This window comes from Trachemys scripta, chromosome 3 (assembly GCF_013100865.1).
Source record: "Trachemys scripta elegans isolate TJP31775 chromosome 3, CAS_Tse_1.0, whole genome shotgun sequence".
Classification (NCBI taxonomy): Eukaryota; Metazoa; Chordata; order Testudines; family Emydidae; genus Trachemys; species Trachemys scripta.
In genome coordinates, this window is record NC_048300.1 from 20158227 (window position 1) to 20177244 (window position 19018).

Genomic DNA, 19018 nt, shown 5'->3' on the forward strand with positions numbered 1-19018 from the left:
AGGGCCTCCTCCTCCCACCCTCTCAGGTCACATGCCTTGTCAGTGAATTGCTTCTTGAAGAGAAAAAAGCGAGGAGTCCTTGTGGCACCCTAGAGACTAAAAAATGTATTTGGGCATACGCTTTTGTGGGACCCACAAAAGCGTATGCCCAAATAAATGTGTTAGTCTCTAAGGTGCCACAAGGACTCCTCGTTGTTTTTGCTGATACAGACTAATAGGGCTACCACTCTCAAATCTTCTTGAAGAGCGTTGCAGTCATCGCGTGGCCAGTTTTAGCCACCAGAGAGCAGGATAGCGCTGTCCCAACACCCCCCATTCAGTATAAAATGCTAACAGGCCAGGCATTCCCGGGTCGGCCAGGGACTTCCTGCCCTGTGGGCCCTGGGCGAGTCACTTACCCTCTGTGCCTGCTACCCTGCCTCATAGGGGTGCTGTGAAGACAAAGACTCTAATAATGGCTGTGAGGCGCTACGGTGATGGGGCCATACAAGTACCCGAGGGAGAAAACCGCAGGGCTCCCTTTGACACACACAGCAGCCCCCCCCGGTTTTTTCTATGAGCCCATCTCCTGCTGCCCCAACAAACCAGCGACAGCCGCACCCACTAGCCCCTGCTCCCTCCCGGCGAACGCTGAGACAGAAGCCCCTGCTGCTGCTGCTGGTACTACTAGGAACAATCCCGCGGGAGGGCCCTACAAGCGCCACACTCGCTTAGCTCCCGCTATCTCGCCCCGCGCTTTCTCGGCGCCTCGCTACCCGTTCTACGCAACCGCGCGCCCTTCTACATTCACAGTCGTAAAAAGCTTCAATCGAACTCCTACGTCATTCCAAGCGCCCAACCAATCGGCGGCAGGTAAAAACTGCGCCCGCGGGTCCGGAGCTGTGGGCGGGCATCGCCCTTGAGCGACAGCTCTGCGCGGCCAGTCAGCAAGGGTTGCCGCTCCACCACCTCCCCCCTCTGCGGGCAAATCGCTGCTGGAGAGTAGGCGGGGCCTCCCGCTCCTCCCCGTCACGGCAGCGCAGCAGACGGACAAGCCCCTTGTCCAATGAGAGGCGAGGCCGCCTGCGCAGCGACCGTGTTCGGAACCAATGGGAGCAGCAGCTGGGCGGAGGCCCGAGGTTTCCAAACGCTTCGCGGCGCCATGGGCTGAAAACTAAACCGAGATGGAATCTCCCAGTCTGAACCGGTTTGAGCCGGTTCCGAGTCTGTGGCACTAGGAGGGGGAGAAACGCTGCGCTCACTCCCTGCCGCCGCCGCTGCCTCCGTCGCTGTGTGTGTGACCTGCTCACAGGGGAGCCCGCAGGGGGAGCCGCCGACACATCCACGGGGGCAAAGTTTAGTGCGAGCGGGGGGGAGATGGGGGTGAACTGAGCACCGGCCAGATCAGGGGGAGCAGCGGGGGCCCGGGCAGGCAGAGACTCAGCCAGAGGAGCCCGGGGCCTGGGGAGCGAGAGACCCGGGGCCCACCAACGCAGCGACTCAGCGGGGCCTGGGGAACTAGGGAATCAAGGAGCTCCAGGAAAGCAACGAGCCGGGGCTTGGGGAGCCAGAGCCAAGCAGCCGGGAAGGGAGGGGCTCCATCCCCTGCGCTGGGCGGCCTTGGCCCTGGAGCGGGGAGTTGGGGGCCGAGTCCTTGCAGGGCGAGCCAGGGAGCAAGTGAGCCTGGCCAAGGGGTAGCAGCAGCCCGCGCTGAGCGTGTGTCATACAACCAGTCCAGTGCACGCTTGTCTTGGAGGCGGTGGGGGAAGAAGGTTGACACCAATAAACGCTCAGTAGGGGAGAGGGCGCGCGCGTGTGTGATTTCTCCTAATTTTTTTTTGGTGTGGTTGGAAACTTCACACTCCCGCCCGTATTTTTTTTTTAAAGGCAGAGGCTGTAAAAACTATTTAGGTAAGTAACTCTTAATACTGTGGGGCTGGGAATCGTGGGGTGCGGGGTTAGACGTATTGGGGGCGAAAGTGGGAGGACTAAAAGGGGCCAGAAGCAGAAGGGTGGATGTGTGTGGAGGGCAGAAAGTCTGTGGGGTAGGAGAGGCACAAGTGGGGTTTACGACTCGGAGCGGGAGAATTGTGCTCTTTGGGGTACCACCATCAGCCGTGTCGGCAATGCAATTGGGAGCACAGATTCTACCACTGATGCCATGGATGTGGGGAAAGCAGGAGCGTGCGAGAAGATGTTGTTGGGAGGCTGCTGTGAGGGCTCGTGGGGGTAGATTATGGTCATTTTGTGCCTTTCGTTATAGGTGAAGTGTGGGACTGGGGCTGGCGTTGGGAACTCGGGAAACTAGGGACATAATCTGTAAATTATTAGGAGTGGAAGTTTCCAGAAATATTTTTGTGTGTCTGTGCAGCAGTATTGAAACGTCCGCCTGGATCACGTGGGGCGGCCCTGTATACAACGCAGGGACCGAGAGGAGGGAGGGGCTGCAGTGTCCCTGCTGCTCTCTGCAAAGAAACCCACCAAACCGCCTTCTATTCCTAACCCCCTACAACCCTCCCCTCTCTCCCCCCCCCCCCCGGTCCGGTAGATATTTTAGTATTAACGGTCTGTTAGGCAAACCGATTGGCGTGTAGTTGAGTGTTTTAATGGTATAAATGTTCCATGTACTGCGGTATTCCTGCTGCTTTGCAAGGGAAGTCAGCAACGGCCTTTACACTGGGTGGGTGTGCGTGTGTGTGTTCAAATGTGTGTGACTGCTGTATTTGTGTACATCAAATATCTTGCTGATAATAATTCGAATGAATTTACATTGACTTGGATACATGTTCGGCAATCTGATGTGTCTGCAGCTTTGCAAGGAAATTTAACCAAAGTTCTGCTACCCATTATTGCTATACACACATGTATACGGGGGAGGGAAACAAGCTCTGCGGTATTAACTTTAATATAAATGCACTACATTTTTGTATGTCTAAACTGGTGTATAATACATGTTTGGTATGGGGTGCTGTGCATGTCTAATTGTGCATAGGCTGTACAGTTGGAAGAAACTGAACTTTTAATTGCCTGATATAAATAATCCACAGTTAGTATGTAAGAGTGTGGTGGGATACTGATTTGACTTCCATTGTAGTTAGAACTGGAGCTGTTCGCTCGCTGAGTGGGGCGGGGTAACTGTATGTTTCTCCTACTTCTGTACTTAAATGAAGCGTGCTGCTGCCCCCGCGCAGCCCGAAGTAGCGTAGCTGTCTCTTTGTAGAGAGTTGTATTTGACCTAGAGTTTAACTCACGTGTTTTTAAAGCAGTCTTTTACTTGGGTTTTGCGTGTATGTTCTAATTCACCCAGCCCAAATCATTTTTAAATTGCTAGTCTAATCTGTTTATGGAAAGGTAATTGGTACACTTGGTATAAGTATTCTTGCACTTCATTGCACAAGGCCACTGAAACATTGGGTAGCTATGAAAGCAGTAAGTCTCCATTCTTCTGGGCTTCGGCAAGTGTCAGATTCTTCCCATGTTTATTAATTTTAATATTATTTGGTTTGTTTTCACTCCAGTTTTATTAGCACTGTTGCATTAATATATTGTGGCATTTAGAAGCGTTTTTAGGTGCAGGCTGATCTATGTATGGGGGTGGGAGTCTAGCAGATCGCATGCAATACTGTAGACTTGATGTAGGCACATTATTAGGAGTAGGGAATCAAGTTAATCGCAGTTGGCATTGACCACAAAGCCGCCATTTTTGTGTTTCAGTTCACCAGTAGGTAGGTCATTTTGAAGATAATACTGGGAGTGGCAAAGTGCTCTATTAGAAATGTTTCCTTTCTGCTTCCACGCGACTAATAACTTCGAGTCACGTGGAGGCTGAAGTGCGCTTTTAAGACCGTTTTAAAGCAATTGGAGGTGGCTTATACCTAAATTGAATGTGTCTGTCAATTTAAACGTTGGTTAGATTTAAAAGCAGCTTTCCTACTTCACTGTTTAGCCATGTGCAGCAGATGCAAACGGAAGGGGGTGTGTCTGAATGTGAATTCGGTGGAGGGGGAGTTAAATGTAACTGGAAGATTATATGAATTGAATAGTTTTACTGCTTTTTTTACCAGTTGGCACTTTGTCGAAGATGTAATTGTAGTTCTCCCCAGGAAGGAGGGTTTTCCAGAGTTAGTATCTCACATGATTTCTTATTTTTTTTCCTGCTGCTTCAGATTTGACATTTTTGAATCTGACATTTGTATAACCATAGTGGGGTATGGAATTTATATTTGGAGTGAAGAAAAATTTGACAGCCATGGTGGATTATTTTTAAAATATTGAACCAATTAAGATATTTTTGATTTCAGATTATGGTTATAATTCTGGTATGATCCTATTAAGCATACATACTTTTGTTCCAAATGTGATAACTGATGTAATAAAAGGAATCCCTCTAATAGAGGGCTCCAGCTTTGGCCCTGGGCCCCAGCAAGTCTAGCCAGCCCTTGTGACCCCGTTAAAACAGAGTTGGGGTCCCAACACACAGTTTGAGAACCGCTGCTCTAATATTTACTTTTTGTCAGCACGCTAATTATTGAGTGAATTGTATGACTTCAAAATAAAGATGTGCCCCTCCGGTATTGGAACACTTATTTAGCATGTTTGATTATATAAATCCCAATGAAATAAATTTTCTGAATGAGCACTTTGATGCATGAGTCTTTCTCACATTTTGTGTAGTAATTACTTGGACAGACTTGGAATACAGCCTCTGTCTTCCTTTCTAAGCTTAACAATTCAACTTGGATGGCATAAATTAAACCTGGTTTCTTTTTAAACAAGAAACAGTAACTTTTTAACATACACTAGCAATTATTTGGGAATGAAGATACAGATTACTTCCAGTAGTTTTGCTGGTGAATCAGGAGGACCTAATCCAACAACTTTTGTAGTATTAAGCTTGTTTTGAAATAGCCACAAGGACTACTAGAAGCTCTGTGTTCAGCCTCCCAGATATCTCCAGTGCTTCTGCTGCTGTTCAGGGATTTTGCTGCTGCTAGCCAATGATATGGGCATCACTGAAATGGACAGACATGTTTAATTTCACTCTATAGCTGCATGGGGAAGTTATGAGCAAGAGACTGAGGAATGGTAAAGCCATAGAAACCTCCCTTAATGGCAATGGGGGGAGAGAGTGAGAGTGAAAGCTCTTTCTCCCAGCAGCCAAAGTGAGGCATGAAGCTCATAGACTCATAGACTTTAAGGTCAGAAGGGACCATTATGATCATCTGGTCTGACCCCCTGCATGCTGCAGGCCGCAAGACCCATCCCTGGACTCTGCCGTTGAAGTCCCCAATCCTGTGTTTTAGTGACTTCAATCGGCTGAGACCCTCCTGCTAGTGATCCCTGCCCCATGCTGCGGAGGAAGGCGAAAAACCTCCAGAGGCTCAGCCAATCTACCCTGGAGGAAAATTCCTTCCCGACCCCAAATATGGCGATCAGTAATACCCCGAGCATATAGGCAAGAGTCTCTAGCCTGACCCTTGTTGGCCATTATGCTATTCATGTACCATTGCTTGGTTTTCCTCGGCTACTATGTTTTACCAAGCTGATCAGATACCTACAAATCAAAGATTGATATGCAAAGAGCCCCCAGCCACAGTCCAGGATGGTACACCTCTACCCTGATATAACACGACCCGCTATAACACGAATTTGGATATAACACGGTAAAGCAGTGCTGGGGTGGGGGTGGGGGGCGCTGCGCACTCCATAACGCAGTAAGATTTTTTGGTTCCTGAGGACAGCGTTATATCGACGTAGAGGTGTAATTCCCTTCCAAATAATACCTTGCTCTTAGCTGAGTGTCTTGCCTTCACTGCTGTGGATGCCCCTCCAATCTTTTATGACTTTTTGGCTTGTAAGAGTGCTATACATTTTTCAAACTCTCTGGATTTTACTGCACTGTACTTTAATACATATGTATGTTTAGGTGGAAAATATGCTGTTGGTAGGTTTATTCCTTTAGTATGGGAGACCTTCACTGTCCCCTTCTTAGTCAGATTTCTTTGTAGTTAAAAGTAGGCAAGTAAGTTATGCTGAAAACTTAATGAATACATTTTGTGTTTTTCTTTTTGAAAAATTGCTCCTAAGCCTAGCACTGACTGGTCCAGTTTACTTGTGTGTTGAATAATTCTTGGTGCATCTATCTCATTTGTGAGCAGTTCACTGCAAATATTTGAAAATTGATCTGGGCTGGTGTTGATTGGATACATAGGTGACAATTCAGTTCCAAAAAAATCATAAAACTAGACTTCAGGCATGTATATTTGGTATGGAAATTCAAAAGTCTGTCTGAATATTCTTTAATATTAGTTTAAATTTAATGTTTTTGGCAAATATTCCTGTCAATAAACTTATTTGCTAGAATATTTCAGAAAATTAAAAAACACAAAATTATCTCCAGTTGAAAACAAATTAGTTAAATTTGCAAATATCTGTTTAAAATTTTGTTGCTGTTAACCTAACTTGGCTTTTAGTGTGGCTTGCTAATGCTGTAACATGTTGAATTCTGATTCTCATATCTACAGTCTTACCTTGAATTGGAATGGAGACTAAGGCCAGCTAAACTTAAGTTTATTCACATGTATTAAGTCTCCTGTGTAAAACCTACTGCCAATTTGTTTTGTATTATAATTTGTAAGTTTTCAGATAGATATGGTCAATGTTGAAGTTTTTCTAATATTTGCAGTATTGCACTTTCATAATTCAACATGTGGTGACATAGATATATAACTTTATCTTTGAGAAACTTTTAACTGTGCAGTTTTTCTTGCCAGTTTTGAAGTGAGATGGCTATATTGAACAGATCACTTAAAAGCAGCTGTAGAAATAGTTTCTTACAAAGTTGCTGGAAACTGATTAACTTCTCTAGTTTGATCTGATTCATTTTATTTTACAGTAATCTATGCCAGCAATTATGACAATGTTAGCAGACCATGCAGCTCGTCAGCTGCTGGATTTCAACCAGAAATTGGATATCAATCTCTTGGACAATGTGGTGAATTGCCTGTACCATGGAGAAGGAGCCCAGGTAAAATATATGTCCAAAAATATGGAAGTTTTAATTCAAGAGTATTAGAGAGTTGGCCATATTAAAACTTTACATTAGTCTATAAATCCTTAGAAGAACACTAAGTAAAATAATTAAATTCATTTCATGTTCACCCAACACATTTAAACAGGAGTTAAACTGGAGGGAATTTCACTCTGATATGACTAGAATACTCATGGAAAGACTATTTGGTAGTATTGGTGACAAGGTACCTTACAAATTTGGCAGACTACCTGATGCTGATTTGTGGCCCAGTTTTAAAGGGGGCCTTAAGATAAGACAAACATGAAAAGAACATTTATATCTAAAAGCATCTGCTTACCCAGTCATTCTTCTGTTGTTAAAGGTATGGAAAAGTGTGCTTTGAGAGCTGTCTCCCTCACAGCCCAACTTCTGTACTTTATTCCTGCAGGGAAGTCATAATCATGCCATGTTTGACATTCTGTTAGCATGAAAATAGTTGTGATGTCACAAATTCACCATTAACTTCACTCCAGGATCATATTTAAGGGGGAAACCTTTTGTTTAAAATAACTCTGTTTATTATACATAACAAAAGACATTATAAAAATGCATGTGATGTCTGGACTTTTCTTTCCGTTATACTCTTTCTTTTGCCACTCTTTCCATATGCATCCAGTGGATTGAGACTTGGGGCATTTCGTACTCACTATATTTTAAAGTTGCTTTATGCTACCTGTCTGAAAGTTAACCTTTTATTGCCTTTTAAAATCAGTTTATCTAAGCACTGTATAAAAGCTAGGTGTTTAATTTTTAAAGATAAGTATTGCTCAAACAATAGTAACGTCTGTTTTCCTGGCATACTTTCGTTGTTTTATAATACTTGGACAGTGTCACGGATTTTGTGGCAAGTAATGGCTTGTAGCAAGTATCCCACCCTAAAGTATCAAACATTGAACAAGACTTGAAGAATGTGACGGTATCATAAAGAGGCTAAATATTTGTAACCTAACACCTCTTCTGTCCCCTTTCCCGGATCCCCCTCACTAAAACAAATAAAACCAACCACACAGATACCCACTTTGTATATTGATACCTCCTTAAAAGGCAGTCTGCTATGCCCGGTTTCTTAGTGTAGATTATTATAGACGCTGAAACCCATTGTTTGACCTTTGTACACATCCCAGAAGTTGTACACATGTGTGAGCTCCTTTTCCAAACTTAAGCGGTCACAAGTTTAAGTTCATAATATGACAATTTCCCATATACTCTGAAGCTCTATGAAATTTCTTATGCAAAGTAACATAGTATTGACTCCTGAATATCTGCTGCATATACTATTTAAATAGCAAGTCTTGAAGGAGCTTTTAAGATATCTGCTCTCTGTTTAATATCCTTTTGTTGAATTTGTATTGGATGTTAGGAGGAATTGCAACCAGAATATATCCTCTGAATACTAAACAATTTTGTTGAAAAAATGCCATTGCTCTGTCAATGGAAGAAATTGATGGGTACAATTTCATTGGATTGTGTGTCTTTTAAGCTTTTGACACTTAGATAAGCTAATGACAAAAGAATTTTAAAAGGGAAATGGACTAAAATTGTCAAAAGCAAATTATGTTTAAGCATATAATTGTATCAGAGCATAAATACATGGCTTCTTCATGAAAAGTTTCAGTATGTATTGTATTAAAAAGTGTGTATTCCTGTAGAAGCACACATTTTTTTCACTGAGTGTCCTCCTATCACTGACTCTCGTATGTATATTTCCACAACAAGCACTAGTACCAGCAGAAGCACTGCCTCTAAAAGGCAGACTTGGCACAGAGCACAGCTTCAAAACTGGCAGAAGCAATAGGAATGCAGTTAGCTAAGATTAAGTTATTTAAAATTTCTTCTCTTAAACATTAAAGGAGTAAGACTTTCATGCTTTCTCCCCTGAAACCACTTACATGTGGAAAAAATGCCTCTGTCCTTAAGGCTCACTTTTGCCATAATCAACAGAGGGTCCTGTGGCACCTTTAAGACTAACAGAAGTATTGGAGCATAAGCTTTCATGGGTGAAAGATGCTTGCATTTGATGAAGTGGGCATTCACCCACGAAAGCTTATGCTCCAATACTTCTGTTAGTCTTAAAGGTGCCACAGAACCCTCTGTTGGTTTTTACAGATTCAGACTAACACGGTTACCCTTCTGATTTTTGCCATAATGATTACAAAACCTCAGCCTGCTTATCAGGTAGGCAAATGAGAAGCTATGAATGCCCATCTACCCCCTCCTTTCTTTTCCTGTTCCCTTTATTCTTCCTAACTTCATCATTCCTGCCCTTCCCCAAGTTAGACCTTTTAAAGTTATGATTGCTGAGTTCTGTATTTTGATCTGAATGTAAAATATGTAAAATTCCATACAGGTGTCTTAACTCATCCCCACCATATTTATTTTGTCCATCTTGTTTGCCATCTGTTGGACATGTAGATTTTGGGCCCTCTGGGCCAGGGGACTGTCTTTGTTACATGTGTGTACATAATGTATGTAAGGTATATAATATGCTTATTTCCAGTGACTAGGAATACAAATGTCTTAGTGCAGCTGTGTTCTGAAAAGTAACTGTAAAAATATACATACTTATTCAAAGATCTGCTCCTTATGTACATTCAGATCCATTTGCTAATTTGAGTGACAAAAAGTAAGCTTTAGCTGTGTTATACCTGGGAGAGTGAGGTATATTCTATTAGTCCTTTTATGCACCATTGTTTAGTACAGAAACAAATTCAAACCTGCCTTCTCATAAAATCAGGTGCCAAACACCAGCCTTTCATTGATTGCAGTGGATTTGTTGGTAATTGGCTTTTTCCAGAAGTGCCCACTTATTTGGTTTTCTAAGTGTGGATCTAGGAGTCTGATTTTAGGCACTCAGATATATAAACTGATCTAAATTTCATACTATTGTTGTTTTGCACACCCACTGAAGACAGAATGATTGGACAGGTCACAGAGGGCCTACTTTGGCCTGTATAATCCTTATTAATAGGGCTGTCAATTAATTGCAGTTAACTCAAGCGATTAACTCAAAACATATTAACTCAGTTTAAAAAAAATAATCACTATTAGTCAGATTTAAACTGTTAAACAATAATAGAATACCAATTGAAATTTATTATAAATATTTATTGGTTTTCTACATTTTCAAATATATTGATTTCATTTACAACACACAACACAAAGTGGTCATTGCTCACTTTATTTTCTTGATTACAAATATTTGCACTGTAAAGATAAAAGAAATTGTATTTTTCAATTTACCTCCTACAAATACTGTAGTGCAATCTCGTTATCATGAAAGTGCAACTTACACATGTAGAATTTAGTTGTTACATAACTGCACTCAAAAAAAAAAATGTAAAACTTTGAGTGGACTTGTAGGCTCCAGTCCTACTCCTTGTTCAGCCAATCCCTAAGATAAATAAGTTTATGTACATTTATGGGAGATCATGCAACCCGCTTCTTATTTACAGTGTCACCTGAAAGTGAGACTAGGCATTCGAATGGCTCTTTTGTAGCCAGTGTTGCAAGGTATTTAATGTGCCAGATATGCTAAACAGTCATATGCCCCTTCATGCTTCATCCAACAATCCAGTGGACATGATTATGTAAGTGGGGGAATGGTCCCGCTATTGTGGGGAACTTTTCTGGCTCACATACTACTCTGGTGAAATTGGCTAGCGAAAGAATCTGAGTCCTTGCTCCTATGCCCTGCCTGATCTCAAGGACTCCCCTTCCCCTCTCCTGTGTGGCAGAGTTCTTGTAACCCCAACAAGACTGGGCCCAGGATTCCTGTGGGGCTTCACCCCTAGTCTTGTCGTGGTCACTTAAGGCAGGCAAGGGTGTCCCCTGTCCAGGATATTCTTTTCTCATAGAATACTTCCCTGACCCGTCTGATATTACATATACTTCAAAGCAAATATAATTTATTAAACAGCAACCAATTAAAAAATAAGAAAAAAATGGGAAAGGTTAAAGGAACATAAGAATGGCCATACTGGGTCAGACCAAAGGTCCATCCAGCCCAGTATCCAGTCTGGTGACAGTGGCCAATGCCAGGTGCCCCAGAGGGAGTGAACCTAACAGGTAATGATCAAGTGATCTCTCTCCTGCCATCCCTCTCCACCCTCTGAGAAACAGAGGCTAGGGACACAATTCCTTACCCATCCTGGCTAATAGCCATTAATGGACTTAACCTCCAAGAATTTATCTAGTTCTCTTTTAAACCCTGTTATAGTCCTAGCCTTCACAACCTCCTCAGGCAAGGAGTTCCACAGGTTGACTTTGTGCTGTGTGAAAAAGAACTTCCTTTTATTTATTTTTAACCTGCTGCCTATTAATTTCGTTTGGTGGCCCCCAGTTCTTATATTATGGGAACAAATAAATAACTTTTCCTTATTCAATTTCTCCACACCACTCATGATTTTATATACCTCTATCATATCCCCCCTTAGTCTCCTCTTTTCCAAGCTGAAATGTCCTAGCTTCTTTAATCTCTCCTCATATTCCAAATCTCCTAATCATTTTAGTTGCCCTTCTCTGAACCTTTTCTAATGCCAGTATATCTTTTTTGAGATGAGACCACCACATCTGTACGCAGTACTCAAGATGTGGGCGTACCATGGATTTATATAAGGGCAATAAGATATTCTTCCTCTTATTCTCTATCCCTTTTTGAATGATTCCTAACATCCTGTTTGCTTTTTTGACTGCTGCTACACACTGCGTGGACGTCTTCAGAGAACTATCCACGATGACTCCAATATCTTTTTCCTGATTAGTTGTAGCTAAATTAGCCCCCATCATATTGTATGTATAGTTGGGGTTATTTTTTCCAATGTGCATTACTTTACATTTATCCACATTAAATTTCATTTGCCATTTTGTTGCCCAATCACTTAGTGTTGTGTGATCTTTTTGAAGTTCTTCACAGTCTGCTTTGGTCTTAACTATCTTGAGCAGTTTAGTATCATCTGGATAAAGGAAAACACATAACCCCACTCTGTGAGCATGGGGGAACCAAAAACATCCGTTTCTGGAGGGTAAGGGAAATTCAGTCCGTTCCTCACACGTGCCAGGCCCTGGCTGTGCTGCATGGATGCAGTGGGTCGGACACTTGCTCTGGCAGTGGCCACACATCCTCGGGCTCTAGATGGTAAGACCCTTCTTCCCAGTGCTGGCCTCCCCTTCCAAGTCCGGCCTGCAAGGCCTCTTGGCTGGTGGCGTCTCCCTGCGCTGGGCCCTCTTCGCAGGGTCCCCCTTGTTTTCCCTCTGCTGCTCACTGTGCTTGGCTCCGGACTGCTCCACCCCCAGCTTCACTCTGACTCAGCCCTGCTGCTGTTCTGCCTCCAGCTCAGCTCTCTGGGCTGCTCCACTTTCCCCTCTGGCTGGCTTTGCTCTGCTCCCCAGCTCAGCTTGGGCTCTTGCTCTGTCCTTAGCTCAGCCCACTCTGGCCATTGTCAGCTCCAGCTCAGACAAAGGATGGAACCCCCGGGCTTCTGACTCCTGCCCTGTCAATGAGGCTGACCTGGAGCATTGGCCTCTCCCCATTGGACCTGGTACTGTCAGTCTCAGGGTCTTGATTTCTCATTGGCCCTTCCACTTTCTTTTGGTACTGGGAGATGGCTAACCAAAAACCCCCACTAAGTTTTCAGTCCCCTTACACTTCTATATCAATGACGTTCATTGAAAAAAATGCATTAATTAAATATCTGACTGAATTCCTTTGTATGTTTCCTGCTCTGTGATTTTACCTGCATTCTGCCATATATTTTGTGTTATGGCAGTCTTGAATGACAAACCAGCATGTTGTTTGATTTTTAAGAACGCTGTCACTGCAGATATGGCAAAATGCAAAGAAAGTACCAATGTGAGATTTCTAAAGGTAGCTACAGCACTCAACCCAAGGTTTAAGAATCTAAAGTGCCTTCCAAAATCTGAGAGGGACAAGGTGTGGAACGTGCTGTCAGAAGTTTTAAAAGAGCAACACTCCAATCCAGAAACTACAGAACCCCAACCACCAAAAAAGAAAAATCAACCTTCTGTTGGTGGCATCTGACTCAGATGATGAAAATTAACATGTGTCAGTCCACATTGCTTTGGATTGAACCAGTCATCCGCATGAAGTATCTCCTCTGGAAGCTGAAGCATGAAGGGGCATATGAATGTTTAATCATATAATTATTATTATGGACTGACACGTTAATTTTCAGTATCTGAGTCAGATGCCACCAACAGAAGGTTGATTTTCCTTTTTTGGTGGTTGGGGTTCTGTAGTTTCTGGATTGGAGTGTTGCTCTTTTAAAACTTCTGACAGCACGTTCCACACCTTGTCCCTCTCTCTGGCACATAAATACCTTGCAATGCCAGCTACATCGGTGCCATGCGAATTCCTGTTTTAACTTTCAGGTGACATTGTAAATAAGAAGTGGGCAGCATTATCTCCCATAAATGTACACAAACTTGTTTTGTCTTAGCAATTGGCTTAACCAAAAGTAGGACTGAGTGGACTTGTAGGCTCCAAAGTTTTACATTTTGTTTTTGGGTGCGGTTAGGTTAAAAAAAATTTAGTTGTACTTTCACGATAAAGAGATTGTACTCCAGTACTTCTGAGTACTTTTTTCCTTTTTTTACAGTGCAAATGTTTGTAATCAGAAATATAAAGTGAGCAGTGTTTTGTGTGTTGTAACTGAAATCCATAAATTTGAAAATGTAGAGAACATCCATAAATATTTAAATAAATGGTATTCTGTTGTTTAACAGTGCTGTTAAAACTGCGATTAATTGTGATTATTTTTATCTCTCAACTATAATCACAACTATTTTTTTTAATAATTTGACAGCCCTAGTTATTAATGGTTGTAATGAGGGAGAAGGAAAGAACGCGGTGCTGTCTTTAGAAATCTCTTTTTACTTGTAAGGCAACAGAAATCAAGACTATAAATGTGGAGCCCCGTGATATTGCTTTAAAGTCACTTGAGCACAATAATACTATTTCATATTTGCACAGTTCTTTACAGGAACTTAAGTGCATTCTATTTCGGGATGTAGTGGGTTCTAATGCAAGTAGAGTAATGCAAGTACTTGCACTAAAGCCCAGGGGGTCAGACTAGATGATCTATTGGTCCTTTCAGACCTCAAAATTCTATGAATATATGAAAGCTTGTAAATTCAGAATAAGTTCTACTTAATACTCTGAACATTTTCTCCTTATGGACTAAATCCATTCCATTCTGGTTTGAGAGAATGCTGAAGTGTTAGTTAACAAAACTTGCTGACCCAAAGAGTCAGAAAACATTTGATCTGATCTGTTGCTCCTGGCTTAATTCAAACTACTTTTGGTTTTAATGTGGTAAGTGCTTAAACTGTTCAAGATATAATATTTTATTTATTTATTATGGTAAATAGCTTCTAAAATGCATTTAATTGTGTTTTTTTGTTATCCTTCTTTAGCAAAGAATGGCCCAGGAAGTCTTGACTCACTTAAAAGAACATCCTGATGCATGGACCAGAGTTGATACTATTTTGGAGTTCTCTCAGAATATGAACACCAAAGTAAGCACCTGGTCTTCAATTGATTTTTTTCCCCCTTTCTTCCATTCATAAACTTTGAGGAAGGTATCTCATTTTTAGCATTAGCTTTTGTTGCTTCAAACCACACTTTTTTTTTTTGTTTTTATTCCTAAAGTTGCTTTAAATTTAACTCTGCCGTAAACAGGCCTATCATTTAATTTTCCCTTTACATTGACACAGTTTTCTTAAGGAAGAGATAAATTAGGAATAAAGTATTTCAAGGCACATGCAGAATTCATGAGTTTGGTGTATGTACAGATCTGAGTAATATAAAATCTGCTAGGGCCAAATTTTGTCCTTGAATAAATGTTTATTCTCATTATTGGGAGCTGTGTGCACATAACTGAGGGCAGAATTTGTTCCTAAGTATTTTGAAGGTAGAGATCAGACTGGGATTATTTTGGGCAGTCAAATCAATACAAACTAGGCGCCCTGAACACTTTGTAATGTTGGCTATAATCTGTATTGGCTTGCAGAGCACACTAAGTTGTACAACTTTTTAAACCCTGCCACCATTATAGTGACTGATTTAGGGGACAGAACTCAGTTTTTATTTGCAAGTCTACATGTTTTACTCTAAGACTTCTAAGCAATTTGAACAGAAGAGTTGATCAAAATGTGTTTTGACTGTCTTAAGTTTGACTCACACTTCTCTTTAATTTTAAAGTAATTTTTATGCATGGTTTTCTGCTTGATACACGTTACTTTAATATACTTTGTGTTCGAACAGAAAATAGCCATGTTCAGATATGTTTCTGAATTCAGATAGTATTCATGAAACAGTCCTAACTTTTTAAAATTTACTCTGTAAATTTTAGGGAAAAACAGTTTAAGAACTTCCTCAAAGTGCTAACCTTTAAGTAACAGTGTTTGCCTGTTTGCTTGCCTGGTAAACTTTGCTTTTTATACTGACAGACATTACTAATGTTTAAGTTGATTTATCAACAGTATTTTTAAAAACTCAAATTTGTCTTGTGAAAAATGAGATGATTAGAGGAACAGAAAGAAAGCAACAGGTAAAGAATTCTTCAATTTACATAAATTGCAAATGATTTGGTGCTAAATTTATGCACTATGACATTTGGCTTTTATGCAATCATATTTTATCTTTAAAGCTGTTAACACTATCTGATATTAATCATAATGTTCCATTATGTTGATTGCTTGTAATAGGAAGAAAAGGGGTGTCTTCCTGTGCAACTGACACAGCTAGGCTTTGACGGCAGGCCTCCACAAGGTCTACCCTTTTGATTCCCTTTAACTGAATTCTGTTCATCAATTGTTTTTGTTTCTTGGGAGGTGGGAGGGAAAGGGGATTCAATGCATAGAATAAATAATTAATAAGGGTACCATAGAAATTTCTACCATAGGGATCATTTCATGCATTTTTTCATTCAGTCTTTGCTGTTATCTGTCCCTCACCTTCATAACTCAGCAGTCGATTTCTGCAGTGCTTCTGATATTTAGCATAAGATAAAACCAGAGACTAAATAACTATTAGAAAGACATTACTTTAATTTCGAGTGCTACATAAATGTGTGTTTGTATAGATGTCTATAATCTATAAAAAGTACATTATTGGAATCAAATCCAAGATGTTCAGAATTGGCCAGTATTTGCAATTCTGGGCTGAAAAGAATTCCAACTAGTGGAGCAGGGCAGGTACTTGAAACACAGTGCCAGAAATCACTAACTATATTAAAAAAACCCAAGATTTAAGAAGATTACATTATCCAGGATAGGGTTTGGCAGCCATCAGCATCTATTCTGCAAGGTGGCTTACAAAGTCTTCTAGCATGGTATGCCAGGAGGGTGGATTGGACACAGTAATGGAGTTGAGTCATTTGCTTTCTCTGTTGCTTCAGTTCATGTGCAAGTGATACAGCAAAGTTAAAGTTGGCAGGGTTCGTTTTGCTTCTTTCTTATACATAAACCGGGAGAAATAAATGGGTAAAAAAATAGTGGACAGAAAGGGATGACGAGGAATCTAGAAAAGGAAATAAATGAAAAACAGAATGATGGCTAGACATTCGCCTGTATCATTAAAAAGTTGTGAATTAAGTTTGTCTAGCAGTCTCAGGAGTGTGTGTGTGTGTGTGTCTCTCTCTCTCTAACAAAAAGTTTCCATCCCCCTTTCAAAGCAAAGTGATTTGATTTTGTTTAAAATACAGCTCTTGGGAGTTAAGGAAGTAAGATACAGTTTTGGTTAGCCATTAGCTTTAAGTGTATTATTAATGTGACTGCAGCCATACAATTTAGGAACTTTAAAGTGGTTCAGAGCTGGTTTGGGAATGTTAATATTGCCTAATATCAGTGTTCAACCATTGAGTATAGATTGAAGTTTATCACCAGCTTTTATGAGGGTTTTTTTGTTTTGTTAGCTTCTATTTACCTGTAACAGAAACACAGGCTATACCTATAAAACTGTTTTAGTTGCTGAGGTTGCTTGCTATAGAGTAAAGCATGCTGTTTTAAAGAAATTGTATGCTTGTGAATCAGATTCTCCTATACAAATGTTACCTTGGCTTCACTTCAGCTGTTAGATAGTTGTACAAATTTAAAAACAAAACCCAGAAGATAAACATTTACTGCTGATTATGAAAAAAAATGCCATTTGTTTTCTGTAATTGCAGAATAACTATGTACAATGTTTTTGAACTCTAAGGAATATTCTGCAAATGTGGAACTTTTGAATGAAACAGGCAAAAATTCATAGTGAGCAGGAAGGCATATGGAAGTAAACACTGTCAAGATGATAACAGCAAAAACGTTAATGTTTTTGAGTACAATGTAGTTTGGGACAGTCTACATTGTGCTGTTAAAGTGTGCAGTTTACATGATCCCTTTGGTTGAAATGCTAATGAATTCTACTTTGTATGAAAACTAACCATTTTAAAGATGAACTCTTATTCTCAGCCAAACTCTAGTCATACTACTACGTAGACATGAATAAGTTTACCTTTCAGGCATTGGTACTGTCTTCCTCCCTAAGCAACCACTGACTAAAGAAACACAAAATTCCTTTTCCCTTTTTTCCCTTCTGTCTGTCCACTTTTAAAGTGCATGACCTATAATGTTGCTGGTCATGCCAGAAGTCTTTTTACTACTTATGGTGAGTAGGCAGTAGGGACAAAATGGATTGAATGAAGTGGTCTCCCCTCTCCAGTAAACTCTTGCCAAATTTTTGGGTCAGAGCCCAGGAAGCAATACTTGAAAGGTAAAAGGATTTCAGAGTGCATGTTAAAATTTTAATTACTTTTGACTGAGCAAAAAAGATCATCTTTAAATTGTAGAAATAGCTGCCGTAGGGGTGGGGATTGAAATTAAGTAAACCTGTGGGTTGTCTTGCTGTTCCTTAAGTAACACACCAGTGAAGTTTGGGAAACACTTTCTTTAGAAAGTGACAGTGACAGTACATATAATGCTAAGCCAAGATCTTTCAGCTCAGAGGAATAGTAGAGGAAATCATCCAAGCTGCTAAATTTTTTAGGAGCCTGGTTGTCTTAATACTTGAACATATGAGCAGTCATTTATGTTGTGAATTCATATCTGGCTGCTACTTTCTCTTCTACAGATAGCCCCTTTGGCTGCCAAATGGCTTTTTTTATTTCTCCTGGTGTGAGCATGATCAAACAGCAGGACTTATTTAGAGTAGCAAACAGTCAAAACAAGAAAAATGCATGAACAACTCAGTAAATGGGTGAATAGACTTTATTTTTAACTAAATTTGTTAGTTTAATATTTTTGAAATCTTAAATGTTAAGTGTGAATGTTTGCTTGAATGAGAATCCTAAAAGTTATTGTCAGTCCTACAATAACATACTCACATAATGCTCTTCTCCAATTTTCAGTATTATGGACTGCAAATTTTGGAAAATGTGATAAAAACAAGATGGAAAATTCTTCCAAGGAACCAGTGTGAAGGTAGGAAAATACACTACATTTTGTATGATGATTTTGAATTTGATAGTTAACTGTTTGTTGACATTTAGAAACTTCAGTCTGTCACCTAAACAACTTTCAATTTCAAATATAGTTGGTTAGTCTTTTGGATTTACTAGATGAATGATACATACTGTAACATTTGTGAGCACATCAGGACAAGTTTTCTATTCTTTACTGGGCTGATTATCAAAGATGCTGAGCACTTGCTGCTTCCATTAACTGTAATGATGTTGGAGAGAGTGCTCAGCACTCTGATAATCAGGCCATAGATATCTCTGTTGACTGTTACACATTTTTTTTGAACCACTTAAGGAGTTCTGTAAGTTGTTTTTTGGTAATTGTATTCAAAATAACATTGCCAGATAAGGGAACACTTGTATCTGCTGCTAACACATTCCACTAGACAATTAGATATTTCAGAGTCTGTTCAAAGTTATATAAAAATAAGAAGAGAGATGAAATTTGAGATTT

General features: G+C 40.6%; 1 protein-coding gene across 3 annotated transcripts in view; it reads left to right on the plus strand.

Moving 5' to 3' along the window:
* The first annotated feature begins 1118 nt into the window (after nt 1–1118).
* XPO1 (exportin 1) overlaps nt 1119–19018 on the plus strand; it is a 76618-nt gene continuing 58718 nt past the window's right edge. Inside the window, exons 1-4 of one of the 3 annotated variants that reach the window (XM_034764264.1) lie at nt 1119–1890; nt 6875–7006; nt 14483–14584; nt 18454–18526. In XM_034764264.1, the coding sequence (XP_034620155.1) occupies nt 6881–7006; nt 14483–14584; nt 18454–18526 (301 nt within the window). In that variant the 5' untranslated portion in view covers nt 1119–1890; nt 6875–6880. Of the gene's footprint in view, nt 1891–6874; nt 7007–14482; nt 14585–15775; nt 15840–18453; nt 18527–19018 lie in introns of those variants that run through there. The other 2 variants (XM_034764265.1, XM_034764266.1) reach the window with 2 other exon arrangements.